This window comes from Sardina pilchardus, chromosome 19, assembly GCF_963854185.1.
Source record: "Sardina pilchardus chromosome 19, fSarPil1.1, whole genome shotgun sequence".
In the NCBI taxonomy this organism is placed as follows: domain Eukaryota; kingdom Metazoa; phylum Chordata; class Actinopteri; order Clupeiformes; family Clupeidae; genus Sardina; species Sardina pilchardus.
Window position 1 is genome coordinate 18,939,131 of NC_085012.1, and position 15,000 is coordinate 18,954,130.

General features: G+C 46.1%; 1 protein-coding gene across 1 annotated transcript in view; it reads left to right on the top strand.

Annotated features, from left to right (window-relative positions):
• Positions 1 to 14,652, top strand: part of LOC134065879 (cadherin-18-like) — a 117,854-nt gene extending 103,202 nt beyond the window's left edge. Inside the window, exons 10-11 of the mRNA XM_062520978.1 lie at positions 6,858 to 7,109; positions 13,800 to 14,652. Coding sequence (XP_062376962.1) covers positions 6,858 to 7,109; positions 13,800 to 14,401 — 854 coding nt within the window. The 3' untranslated portion in view covers positions 14,402 to 14,652. The remainder of the gene's footprint in view (positions 1 to 6,857; positions 7,110 to 13,799) is intronic.
• Positions 14,653 to 15,000: the final 348 nt, after the last annotated feature.

Below are 15,000 nucleotides of genomic sequence, written 5' to 3' on the forward strand. Positions count from 1 at the left end.
CCTACAGCCCCCTGCAGACTAAATGAATGTGTGTGTGGGGGGTGTCTTTTTGAGCTTTTTACTTGATTCATTCCCTCAATATGTTGATGTGTGTGTAATTTTGTCAGAATATGGAAATTCACACAGAATCTTTGATATTATGTTTGCTCCTGTGGATGTGTTAGTATGTGTGTGTGTGTGTGTGTGTGTGTGTGTGTGTGTTGTTGTTGACCCAAGGTCCAAAGAGATGAGTAGAGTGGTTTTCAGCAAGACGTGTTATTTCATTAACTTAAAAATTATTAAACTGAGTTGATCAAAATGTAGCAATACTCATCAATCCTTATTTTCTTGTGTCTGGAGGGTGGACAGACCCTTTTTGGCCAATCTGCAATCCACTCCGCTCCGCTCCTCAGAGTTCCTGGACACAAATCAGTATTACTTTCAAAAGTTTTACCGAAAAAAATCCTGTCTTGCACCAAGGACAAAGGCTCTATATTTTCACTTCCCCAGCACCTGCGTCTGCTTGTCACTTCAAACAGGTCTTTCTAAGGTGCTGTTCAGTGCCAATCGAGCCATTTCCAGCTGAGCTTCCAATTAGTGAAGGTGTCGACCTCCCTAGTCCTCAGAGCACCTCCCCAGGGTCCTAGCATCCCAGCATAGCCCTGGTGAAGTATATGCCATCCACGACCTTACCCAAGGGGATCCAGCGATGATTAGACATAGTGGGACTCCAAGAACAGCTTGGGGTACCACTGTGTGTGTGTGTGTGTGTGTGTGTGCGTGTGCGTGTGCGTGTGCGTGTGCGTGCATGTTTTACAATGATGGAACAGCCTGTTCGGGTCTACTCTCATCATGAAACATACACCTATCTTATCTATCATATATCTTGGCCATATATTCAACATTGCAGGTGAGTGGGGTGAGCAGGTACAGGAGTTATTGATTCCTCCCCCCTACCTCGAGTCATTAAACGCGCCCATTAGAGAAGTAGCCCTGGCAAAGAAACAGTACCTTGTTGCAAACATACACATCCCACGAAATGAACAATAAGAGAGTTGAGGTGGTCAGGAAATAGCTGGGACTGAACTCCCATTCCACCAGGGACATGAAGGGGGCATGCAGAATGGACAAACACCACAGCAAGACTAACGCACCTCATCAGTATGCTTAACAACGATGACGCTGCAGAACTAGCCAGAGCTTTCCTCCTATTGGGCGTTAGGAAGAGAAAGAACCCTCTGGCCACAGGCAACCAAAGGAGGAAGAAAATAAATGGCAAACTGGACACACAAGCCTCAGGTTTCAAGTTCATTCAGACTGGCCAGACCTAACTAGCCCCTGTGCAACAGAATGGCAGTCAAAATAGAGTGGACACAAGGCAACTCACACACTGCACCAGAGTGTATCTGATGCAGTGGTCCCAGACTACTCTTTTACAGTGATGGCTACGGTCTGTCACAGTGACGGGGAGGACATTCTCTGTTCACCGTCATTCACCGTTAGGGCCAGACTACAGGTGCTACCAACCAGATACAACCTAGCATTATGGTACCATGAAAATCACCATCTACTGTACACTGCATATTCTGACCCTGGCCTCCTTGAATCAGTTGCTCATACTATAAATGGTTGTAACATGTGCAAAGGACACAAAGGATATGAATGCCAGTTCTGTTAAAGACATATTTCCAAATAATATGCCTGGTGTATAAACACTCACGTGTAATGCCACACTGGTTTAACAGCTCTGATCATGTGTTTTGTAACATCCCAAACACTCCTGATGTTGTGCTCTTGGGTAGATATAGGAAGGAGGTTCTAGTCCTTGACATAGATTATGATGTGTATATGGACCAGTGACCTAGGCTATGCATATAAGTTTATGGCATTGATATTTGGCGGCTTGGGACATGCCCACAAACTGACTGTCAATAGACTAAGACTGGCAGTGCTGTCAAAATGAGAGTCTAAACAACTTGTAAAATTCTGCTCCATATCAGCTGTGATAAGCAGTCTTGCTGTGTGGCGTAGGCGATGCTTTATGTGCCCTTGAATGTCAAAGCTGTATCATCTCTGGAAATATTTTAATCCTTTCTGTGTATGTGTGTGTGTGTGTGTGTGTGTGTGTGTGTGTGTGTGTGTGTATGCATTACTTTTTCAACCCTGCAGTAACCAGTGAGAGCAAGAACTTCCTCTTACCAAAACACACCTAGTGTCCCCTCTCCCTCCATTCTGGCATCCACCCTCAGCCTTCAGCCCACTGTCCGCAGCCTTCAGCCCCAGCCCCAAGTGAACAACTTGCCACTGAAATGCAAGCTTATTTTGCCTCAAGTCTCAAGTGAAACCACATAAACACAGATATCTGATATGGACTACAGGTACTATCGAACAAGATGTAAATGTAACCTGCGCAGTTCAGCCCTGCACTTGCCCAGATTCGAACCTGTGAACAGCAGTCGCTCGGATCAGGAGTCGAGCGTGCTGACAATCGAGCTAAAAGCCTAGGCTGCTAGTTTCCATGCCAGTGCTGCTCTTGAGGAATCGCAGAGTGAGGTGTGCTAACACTCTACACGCACAGCTATGCTAGCTGGCATTCGTTACATAAGCAGGCAGTCAAAGAATACTATTACTACTACTACTACTAATAATAATAATAATAATTTGTTTATTTTATACAGCACCTTTCTCAAACCCAAGGTAGCTTTAAGTGAAAAAATAACAGTACAAACAAAGAAGACACAAGAAAACAAAGAAGTCACAAGAAAATATAGGATATAGGCAGGAAATCAGAACTGTGCATCAAGGCCGATGTAAATGCAGCCTTTGCTGCCACCCAGACCATCACTCATCAATAGAGATAGACAACACTGTTGCACACACACATCCCCATAAAAAGAGCGTCCCCTCCTCTCTCTGCGTGTGTGTGTGTGTATGTGTTTGTGTGTGTGTGAGTTATGATAGACACAAGCATGACACATTCGGTGTCAAATGTGTTTGTGATGTTTTGGCAGGTGGACAGAGATATAGAGTAAACTATTGGATAGCTACTGTTACTGTACTGTTTTTCTTTAAGTTCTAGAGGACACCGGGTTTCTGGAGGCAAACTGAAAGGAGAGTTTTAGCGTCAGCACCACGAATGTAGTGAAGGTTGAATATAAATTCAATTCAGCTCACTTTATGTATGTATTCTAGATACAACTTTGTGAGTGTGTGTGCGGGTGTGTATATGTGTTTGATTCTGAATGATTCAGAAAGGAGAGGAAGCAAAAAAAATAGAATAGTGTGTGTGTGTGTGTGTGTGTGTGTGTCTGTGTGTGTGTGTGTGTGTGTGTGTGTGTGTGTGTGTGTGTGTGTGTTTGTGTGTGTGAGAGAGAGAGAGAGAGAGAGAGAGAGAGAGAGAGAGAGAGAGAGAGAGAGTGTGTGTGTGTGAGTATGCACGTGCATGCTTCGGTGTCTCTGTGTGTGTAAGGTTATATTTTTTTTTGCCTGCGCTGCCCGACCTCTGGTCAGCATTATGCATGGCAGCTCGCAGCTCTAATTTAAACAGAATGTTCAGAAGAATGCAAATCTGTCCTCCAATCTGAGGGCATCTTATTTGCATGCGGCAGTTGATGTGGCCAATGAGAAGGTTTGCCTCGTGCATGCCCAGAGCAGGCTGGTTGCTAGAGGTTACCGCTTTATGTTTGATCAAGCGGACCTTGATCATGAATATAAAACAGCCCTCCATTTTTCCTCGTTTCGCAGCCTATCTTTCTGTCTCGGTCTGCCACTCTGTGGATATCGTTTCATCCCTCTTTCTCTCTCTCTCTGTGTCTATCTGTCTGTCTAGTTATTGCCTGTGCCCTTCCTCTTTTTGCCATGCTTCCTTCCTCTTCCTCCTTTTTACTCACTCATTTTGTTTTGTCTTTGTTTTTCTTTTTCTCTCAGCCACTATCACTGCCCTTCCCACACTATCTCTCCCTCTCTGTTTTTCCCTGTATCTCTTTCTCTCCATTTATATAGTATTCCCTCCCTTTCTCCCTCTCCCTCTCCCTCTCTCACCTTGCTGTCTCCCTCTCCCATACTATCTCTCCTCCACTTCTCCCCTCTCTTTCTCCTTCTCTCTCTCCCTCTCTCTCTTTCCCCATCCCTCGCTCTCTCCGATAAGCATGTTGCGAGAGTGAGTTAATCTGGGCTGGAGTGTGTGTTGTCTCTGCGGCTGTCCATTCTCATAATTATTCATAAGGGGACTGAAGTGGAGTGGGCTGGCTCGCAATGTTTTCACTGAACTAAGACTCCTCTCCACAAACATGCTTTGGCACCATCTGCTTGTGTGTGTGCGTGTGTGTGTGTGTGTGTGTGTGTGTGTGTGTGTGTGTGTGTGTGTTTGTGTGTGTGTGCACGTACGCGTGTGAGTGTGTATACATCTGTGTTTGCATATGTATTATTGTTTGGAGCGTATACACTTACATATATTTGTATATTGCTTGATTTCTCATGTTTGACTTGTGTGTCAGCTATACTGTATGTTAAATAGAGGGGGGGGGGGTATAATAAAAGGATATGTATTTGTGTGTGAACGCCTGAGTGGTTTTGCATGTAAGCATAGATTTTTGAGTGGGTGATTGTGTCTGAAGGCATATTTTGTGTTTCTGAGTGTGTAAGTATGTGTACGTTACCCATACAGAAAAAAACATAGAAATATATTTTAAACATCACAAATATATTATTTGGGCCAATTTTGAATATTTAAATATATTTCAAAATATATTGTGAGCATTTATTTTATGTGTATGGGATTCATGGACATGTTTGCATGCATTTGCCATGCATGAGTATAGCCGTTAAACAGAGCATTTGTCTTTATGAAGCCATTCATCACCCTGTCAGAGGCCCCCCTCCAGAAACACACAAACACGCAAAACACACAAAACATGTTGCCACACACAAGGCCCCTGCACACACACACACACACACACACACACACACACACACAAGCACTCACACATACACACACACACACCTGCTGTGTGTTTTCATTGCCGTGTCTTGAAGGGCCGTGACCACTTATGTTGATTCTCCTGACAGTGAGGTATGTGCATAGGTTCTTATTAGAAAATGCTCATGTTTTCTGGCACACATTAATATGGAATTGTTGCTACGCTTCATCTGTGAGAGCAGACAGATGTGAGAGGTGTGCTTATGAGATAGGAGATGGGCGTATTTATGTATAACTGAATAATAACACAAATTAGCTAATTGTTTTATTTATGCTAGTGCTAGTTAATGTGTGGGTAATTTGTCTCATGTTGAATGCAGTTTTTCACAGCGCGAGAGAGAGAGAGAGAGAGAGAGAGAGAGAAGGTGTCTGTCATTTAGAAAGATGGTGCCACAATCCTAGTTTCTCCACAAAAGCCCTGCCTTTAACTTTAGCTGATAGTGTATTTGTGCCTGTCTTTGTATGAAAAAGAAAATTGCTGCGAGAGAGTTTAAAACCTCACTCCCGACTCCCGAGCCATAGAATACGGTTCCTAACTACAATGCCTCTCTGTTGGCGTTTACATTCTGTATTGTAGTGCTACTATAAGCTGCATTTCTGCTCACATCAAAAATAGCTTCGCCTCATATTTATCCCTGGTTGAAAGCTAACGTTAAAGGCTAACATTTTGTTCCTGCTGGGGAACCGGAGGCCTATGCAAAATTAGCTTGACCTTCCTTTTAAAACGATTCAAGATAAAGACACAGCTGGCAACCTTATACAGGCCTCTGCTGATTCCAAGAGCTCTAAAAGCAAACCTCCGCTGTTTCACTGGAGGGAGAGATACTGGCCATCCAGCTGTTGGATTAAAGTGCTCAGTCCTGGAGGCTAACAGCATGTAGCACCCCCCTGCGGGTTGAAAGTCCTAAGAGCAAAAGGCTAACACTATCCAGACCTCTGCTGGCACTGATTACTCTGGCTTTCACACTGCCATTAAAGTGCCATTTACAGGTGTGTGGCACTGCTAACACACACACACACACACACACACACACACACACACACACACACACACTCACGCACACGCACACAGGCCTACAGCTCCTTAGCTGGAGAGCATTAATTGCATTGTAAAAGCCAACTGATACCTAATGACTGTCCTAAACCTCCCCCTAATCGCCTTCTTCTTTCCATGTTTAACTTTGTTTTTCTGATTCTGCTTCTGGGTCTCTGTCTATTTCTCTATCTGGTTTGGGAACAGCACTGGCAAAATTAACTTTAGTATATTCCCATGATGGATTTTGATTGATAATAATGCATGCCTGTGTTATCTCATAGCCTGTGAGTTCTGTGTCATTAGTAGTGAGTTAATGTGTTGAACTAAAAACGTTTCAGTTGATCTATGTTGTTTGCCTATTTGAAGCTGAACGTTGAGAATTTTGAATGATTGTCACATTGTATTTTATATTTTGCTCAATCTCTTTGGGATGTGTGTGTGTGTGTGTGTGTGTGTGTGTGTGTGTGTGTGTGTGTGTGTGTGTGTGTGTGTGTGTGTGTGTGTGTGTGTGTGTGTGTGTGTGTGTGTGTGTGTGTGTGTGTGTGTTTGTGTGTGTACGTGTGTGGATGTAACAAATGTGAGTTTAATAGGACATCTGTAATGTTGTCATGAATTGTGTATTTCAATGAAGCGCTGATGCCATGTTTTGAAGATTCAGTTTAATTTGAATGACCGAGTCATTCATTTTAAGTGTGTTAAACATCTCTCATTCCTTCTCTGTCTCTCTCTCTCTCTCTCTCTCTCTCTCTCTCTCTCTCTCTCTCTCTCTCTCTCTCTCTCTCTCTCTCTCTCTCTCTCTCTCTCTCTCTCTCTCTCTCTCTCTCTCTCCTTCCTCTCTATCTTCCTTTGTTTGTCCCTCCGCAGACAGCACTGCCAACATCATCGCCCGGCGGCGGCGCTTCAACCGTCTGACGCAGGAGCTGTACACGCTGCCCATCGTGGTGTGGGACGGCGGCGAGCCGTCGCTAACCGGCACCAGCACGCTGACGCTGCGTGTATGTCCATGCCAGCGTGGCACGCGCGCCAAGGTTTGCCAGAGCGAGGCGTTCCTGTCCTCCGCCGGTCTCAGCACGGGCGCGCTCATCGCCATCCTGCTGTGTGTGCTCATCCTGCTCGGTGAGTGAACTGGTAGTTGACCTTTGATCTCTGAACCATTCAGTTGTAGAGGTTGGTTCTTCTCTGTCTAACGTGGCGGGCTTTGGAGTGCTCTCAGCCTGTTGGCAGGTATTTTGGTGACAGGAAGCCTGTCTCTTATAGGCTGGATTCAGTCATGTGTGAGTGTGTCATTGTGGGTTCAATTCCTGGATTCCACCGTTGTGCCCTTGGGCAAGGCACTTAAACCAGAAGTCTTCTCGGAAAAATACCCTTTAGAATAAAATTGACATATTATGTAAGTCTCTTTGGCTAAAAGTGTCTGATAAAAGAATTAATGTAAATGCAAGTGTAAATTACCAGTTTGTGTAGTGTTGGTTACTGTAGTCATCGATCATGTGGAATTTGCAGCTTAGGCGATAGCCCTTAAATACCGTAGGGCCAAAACTGACCACCTTGAAGCCTTGATGCCAGTGGTCATTCTCTCTGAACTGATATAGCCATCATAGAGTTTTCCATTGAAAAGAATGGAAATGGTCAAGTTATAACCCCTTTATAGAGCCATTGATTTTTGCCTTTAGGGTTTACTGTTCATAGGAAATCTCTCTGATCTCTGACCTTGCCTTGCAATGTTAACCCTGGAGGCTCTTAAGGTATCCAGTGACCTTTTTCTCATCTGAGCCATTGAGACGTCCCACTAGCAGGTTCTCGTTGTCATCCTTAACACCAGACCTTTAAAGGGACACTACACAGGTTAAGGTATTTTTGGTGACTGTAGAGCCCCCTCTAGAGTTGTGATATATTTGTATTTTACTCTGCTGTTGTAAATAGCAAACTTCTTGTGACTTGTCCCCTCTGTGCGCAATGAAAATGCTTTTTGTTGTGGAGGTGAAAGATTAACAACAGGCAAAAATTATCTCCATAGAGCTATACTGTATCTACTGACAAGGTAATGTTTCACGATTCTCGCAAGATTTGTTGGGCAGCCGTTCTTAGAATTGCATGGCTGGTTTTCGCGGTAGCGACTCGCAACATCTATGCTGTAAGTGAACAATTAGCCTATTACAATTTTGTTTACCATCAAATTGGCTTTGTAAAGGTTACATGAAGGTGAATCTTGCATACCTTTAAGATCTTCTAAGATTCCACTCCCCTTCACTTGTGTTCTCTACAAAGTAGCCACAATGAAATAATGTCATGAAATACATGTGGAACAGAAGCATTAACCAAAGCAATCACATGAAAAGCATCATGACCCTGAAATGTAGATTGAATAGACGAGCAAAATTAAATACATGTTTAAGTGAACTCATTAGTAACATTGACCTAAAACTACAAGTACTACAACTGCAGATTATGGGTTGATTTAAGAGTTAACTGGCTGTGTTAAATTAAATAAACTGTAAGGTCAAGTGATTAATATCCAACTTTACTATAGGATATGGCTATAGGTTACTCTGTATATGGAAACAGTAAATACATCAATTAGTGTGTGAAACACTAACACAAAAGTCTTCTCACTGCCTCTGACAGAATACCTTCTGCCTTTACCTACACTCAGATCAACAGACTTAGAGCATGATCAGACAGGACACATTTTGTGCAGTGAGGTGTGCCTTTTTGATGTTTTTTTGTATTGGCGGTAAGCATTTTGTGTGCTGCTTATGTGCCCAGAGCGCCTCTCGTTTTGTCTGCCTCGCGTTTCTGAGGTGGTGCCCTAAGAGCCTCGAATTTAAAAAAAAAAAGCTTGAACTGGAAGCTTTTTGAAGCGCCCACGTTTTGATGAAAACATAGCGCACCTTGTGTTTTATTAACAGCAAAACAGCATGCCCTGTATGATCCTTACCTTATTCCTCAAGGTCACCTCTGGTAAAATTACAAAGACTACATGATATTCTCCTGTGAAATCAATTGCACTTTGCAAAGGAGTTTGCTAGATGTATGAATGCTTGCAGTGCTTATATAATGTTGAACAAAATGTGTCATTGCGTTCCCATTGTTTAACTTGTCATTTTGAGTCAGACATAAAGGGGAGCTTTGCTAGCTGAAGGAACTGTCATTCAGCTCCTCTAAACGATAACTAAATTGTCTATCTGAACTAGAAAGTCATGCCGTATATAACTGTCAACTGCTGTGAAAGCACAAAAAGAATTCTGGGCATCTGAACAGTACAATCGATCTCTGATCCTTCAATATGAGTGAATAAGTGTATTTATTCATGCATCGACTGCCAAAGTCATCAGAGGCGCCACAGCACTAGTGGAAAGAATAAGGCTGAGCTACCTTGAGAGGAAAGGTCAGAAATGATTGGGGTTTTAAACACACAAAGACCACTGACCTCATCTAACCCACACAATCCAGGGGGTACATGAGCATGAAATGGTGTGTGTGTGTGTGTGTGTGTGTGTGTGTGTGTGTGTGTGTGTGTGTGTGTGTGTGTGTGTGTGTGTGTGTGTGTGTGTGTGTGTGTGTAACAGCGATATGAAAGGGCAAATTTTAACAGGGGCCAATGGCTAACATAAACCCAAATCCCCCTGAGCAAATGACACAATAGTATAGAACTTGTGTGTGTGTGTGTGTGTGAGTGTGTGCACTTCTGATTAGCCAAACACAGTATGTCTGTGATTATGCACACTGATGCATGAAGGTGATCCATATTCATATCAGATATTAGCCTGAGCCACAGAGGCAAACCTCATCAACAGAGAGAGAGAGGGGGGGGGGGGTAAGGGAAAGCGAGAGAGCAAGGAAAGGAATAGAGGAGAGAGAGCGAGAGAGGGAGGTTATGGACAGACCAAGAGTGAGTCACGGTAAGACGAAAAATACTGTATAGAAGACAGAACCTCAGCACAGCCATCACTAATCCTTAATAGAATGCTAAATCAGTGAAAAAATGAGGACCTTTTGCATGAAGTCATTACCCATGATCCTCTGCAGTCATTACCCATGATCCTCTGTGACCTTCAGTCAGTCCCATACCTGCCAGCTCAGCCCACATATGTGACGGTGCTCACAGCAGGGGAGAAATTTTTATATCCCCGTATCCTTATCTCATTCCCACATTCTATCTCTTTCTCATGCCGTACTCTTCCCTCGCTCCCTTTCTCTCTCCTTCTACCTCTGTTTCTTTCTCTCTATTACTCTCTCCTTTCTTTCTCTCTCTCTCTCTCCCTCTGACTCACTCAGACTGCACCTGGTTTTCACTTTCTCATCCACTCTCCTCGCACCCCCCCTGCCTCCCCCTCTCCCCCCCTCCCCCTCTCCTCCGCAGCAGTGTTTCTTCCTCCTCCTTTTTCCTCTAGTTATCCTCCTCCCCTGTTTGAGAAACTTAACAGGTGGAGGGAGTGGAGGAGTGAGGAGGGGGGAGAGGTGAGAGGAAGAAAGAGCTGAGAGAGAAAATAGAGGGAGGATAACAGTGTGGGGGGAGCGAAAGTGAGAAAATATGAAGTGTGAGAAAATGTTACAAAAAAGTAATGAGAAAACTGAGCAAAGAACCAAACAACAAAATGCATGGGAAAAAATTTGAGAGAAAGAGAGAGAGAGAGAGAGAGAGAGAGAAAGAGAGAGACTGTAAATGAGCAATCTCAAGCAAAACAAAAAAGAAGAGAAACATTGAGAGAGACAGAACATAGAGGATGGAGCAAGAGAGGAGATAAAGAGAGAGAGAGAGAGAGAGAGAGAGAGAGAGACAGAGAGAGGGGGGGATGAGAGGTGCCTCCGCTCCCACGTGATATAACCTGCTCACCTTGAGAGTGCGGCTCCCCTTCCAGCTTTGTTAGCTGCGTAGCTAAATATAGGAGAAGAGGCTGAGTCCACAGAGAGCTGCAGCCCAGCACAGCCCAGCCCAGCCGCACAGCGCCGAATTCACCCAGCCAGTACAGTCACCATTAAATTCAGTGCATTCAGTGCATTCTAAATGTGTATCACAACGGGGCAGGAAACGGCACAGTAGCCTATAGGAGCACTGTGTTATTCACCGAGCTAATTTCAGTCACACAGACAGGGCACGCTACTAAAGGCGTTTATCACAACGTGACAGAGAACGGCGCTGTATAGCGGCGCTGTGTGATTTGCCTGGCCAGCATCAGCCTCCATTTGATCACAGCGTCCTCTGAGAGGCTTTCACAAGATGGTAGGAAACATGGCAGCATGGCACAGGGCAAGAACCATCTCACAGTTAACAGCAGCACAGTTCGGCTGGTCCGTACAGCCTCATTTTCAGCACAGTGTTCCCTGAGAGTCCATCAGGGCGGAGAGCAGCCCAGCGCACAGCGCCGCAACGCAGCTGCATTTGCCTGGACAGTAGCGGCCCTTTTATAAGACAACATGCTCTTGACATCCATCAGAGTAAAAAACTACAACACTGCAGCACTGTTTTCCTTAACCCACTGTTTCCCTCTCCCACAACACTGTAAGGGGGCTGGAGGTGGGGGTGAGAGGGGATCCATCACAGCATGGGCTAGCCCAGCACAGCACCACAAAGCACAGCAAGACCCAGCACAGCACTGCACAGCACCGCAAAAGCACAGCATGGCCCAGCACAACACCGCAAAAAACGCCACAGCATGGTACATAAAAACCCCGCTAGCAGCACGGCTGACTTAACAGCCTTTTCTACCAACAGAGAACCGGCTCCGTTCTGGTTCGCGCTCCAGGTGGTGGAATGGCAGGTCTGGTTCATCAGATGGCACCGAGGTTCAAAGATTTCTGAATGGAACCAGTTCAAGAGCCAGTTCTCTGCTGGTCAAAATACACCCTCTGTAGATTAATGACTTGCCTGCATAAATGGTGGATTATGCAGTCATGTGTGTTGATGCATCATCAGCAAGCGCAAATGCCGATGGGTTTCAAAGTTCAGCCGCCTGCTGTGTACTTCCGCTGTCGCCCCCCTCTCCCCCCCCGGCATCCTCTGTGTTTGCATACCAGATGAACGATGAGAACGACTCACTGCATCTCCGTTATTATCTAATGACATTTAAAGCTTTATTTGAAAAGAGCTTACAGGCTAAATGAAGAAGAGAGGGGGAAAAAAACAAAACCTTCAGGAAAAGGAACGGTTCCCTTAACACCAGGGAATAAAAACAAAACAGACCCCCAACAGCCCTCCACCCTCACCACCACCCCCACCCCACCCCCACCGATCGCTTCCCCGGCCGCCCTCCTGCACAGCCATCTTGGATGGATGTTAAATCTGCGGCGGGCGATGAGTGCTCTCTCGCACCGCGGCGTCCCGGACGGCGAAGGTAGCGCCGGAGCCATTAGCGGCCGTGCTAATGACGACTAATGCGGATTATTGATTAGCGTCCCTCCGCTTTCTGTGGCTCTCGTCTCCGCGGGGGTCCCTGGCGCCTAATGGGAGATCATAGCCGCTCCCGTCGCCGAAAAACACACTCGGCCCTGCTGCGTGCACTTTTTACACGCCATCTGCGCAATGTGCGGTATTAATGTGGAATTAGCATACCATAGCACCTCCTGTGGTGATCGTTAGCGCTGTGCCATGGTGGCCTGTAGTGTGAAAAATAACTCTGCCATTAACTTCCGCTGTCTTTCATGCACACACACAAATATACACTTCTCTCTCACACTCACCCCCACACACACACACGTCCCTCCATATTATACACGGTCATCTTATACATTGACGTCACTGGCATGTATCTCCCTCATGGTGGCACCTTGCTGTGCGTGTCTAAAGCCGTAGGGTGAGTCAGCCCTCATCACATGATAATGATGTCAGGATGGTGCTGTCAGCTCCTCGCTTTTCCAAGCAGCATCGCCGGGGCCTTAAATGGGTTTGCTCTCTATGTTTTCCCTTAGTGATCGTGTTCCTTAAATATCCCCCCTCCGTCTGACTCAACAGTAAACTCACAAACACTAAGTCAGCACTCGAATCCATAGAAACCAACGCACTCCTGGTCCAACACATCAAAGTAATGCGATGTACTGTAGCTACCGTCATAATTAAAGCAGAGCGCGTGTACTTATTTATGCTGCTGAGGCAGATCCTCTTGCAGGCCATCAGGACTGGGGCTCAATAACATCAGCATCAGCATCAGCAGCATCTAGTGAATATCATTACTCCTTTTTTTAATAGAGTCGGAGAGGTCAAGACCCCATTACACTCTCTGTCATTTGTTTCCCTGTAATCTGATAATGACCTGTAGGTGAATGGCTCACATAAATGTCTTTGTTGTGTTCGGTAAATGTATACTGAAGAGTGTAAACACATACATGGGATGCCCTTCAAAAGGGGTAAAAACGTATCACAGCGGTAATAATAGTCCAGGTGCAAAAGGGGTAGACTCTTATGCTTACATAAGTCTGTAATGATTACCCATTTTTAAATTCTTCACAAACACAAATGCCACAGATACACTCTCTCAGTTTCATGGAATATTTTTGGATAAATGTCCAATTATCTGGTTGAACAGTCAGTGCTGGCAAACACGTATCACCGTGGTAATAACAGCCCAGGTGCAGATGATCCCGTTGGTAATAATGATGATGGTAACAAGGAGTTGGAGAAACAGGTGGTGTCGTAATGAATGTTGTGTAATGTGGTTGTATTGAAGTACAGCCTGTAATGGTGTTTATGATTTGATCACCGTGACGATGATTGTGTGATTATAATGATAGTGGTAATTATGGAAATTGTGATAATGGGGGAAAAAAAGCCGATGGATCATACGTGTGTTTGGCTTTGTGTCTCCGTAGCGATCGTGATCCTGTTCATCACGCTGCGGCGCAGCAAGAAGGAGCCGCTGATCATCTCGGAGGAGGACGTGCGCGAGAACGTGGTGACGTACGACGACGAGGGCGGCGGCGAGGAGGACACGGAGGCCTTCGACATCAGCGCCCTCCGCAACCCGGCCGCCGCCGAGGAGCTCAAGTTCCGCCGCGACGTCCGGCCTGACGGCTCGCGGGCCTCGCACTGCGGCGGCATCACCGCGGCGGCGGGCGCCTGCGCCGGACCCGGCCCGCCCCTCTCCCACGCCCACCACCGCCGGCTCCAAGGCCGCGTCAGCCCCGCCTCCCTGGACACGGAGGCCGAGCTGGACATCCGCGACTTCATCCGCCAGCGGCTAACGGAGGCCGACCAGGACACGAGCGGCCCGCCGTACGACTCGCTGCAGACCTACGCCTTCGAGGGCCAGGGCTCGCCCACCGGCTCCATCAGCCCGCTGGGCTCGGCTGGCACCCAGTCCGAGCTGGACTACACCTTCCTAGACGACTGGGGCCCCGAGTTCCAGAAGCTGGCCGATCTCTACGGCGAGGAGGTCGAGAAGGAGTCGGCGGCGAGCGACCCCGCAGAGTAGACGTAACATCCCCAACCCGCGTCCAGCGCGTGTTTCAGCCTGGCTCGGGGTCCGTTTTGGCCCTCGCCTCGGCGCATGGGATTAAAAATGGAACACGAACACGTGGACAAAATCGAACAGAAACAAACAAAAAAAACACTGAAAACTGAAACACAAATACACTCCTCTAATCTCTATCTCTCTCACCTACTGACTCTTGTGGAGGAAGCTGCATTCGCCCCCTGGTGGAGATGGGGGTGGGAGGTGGTAGGGAGTGGTGTGTGTGTGTGGTCGGGGGGGGGGGGGGCTGCCTCTTCTTCTCTCTGTTCTATCTCTCTGTCTTTTTGGACCTTTCGGAGTCTGACTCCAAGCAAAGGAGAGGACTGCTGTCTCTGGTTTTGACAAAAAAAAGCAAAAATCAAAACTAAAAAAAAAAGGAAAAAATATTTTCCCTGGTGTATATTTTTTATTGCTCAATAAAGTCCTGAGTTCTGGACAAGTGGATATATGTGAAACAACGTAAACATGTCCGTTGTCCTCTCTGTGTGGTTCAATGATTAAAAATATCTCTATCATTCCTATGAAAACATACGCATTCTACTTCCAGGACCAGGCGTTTG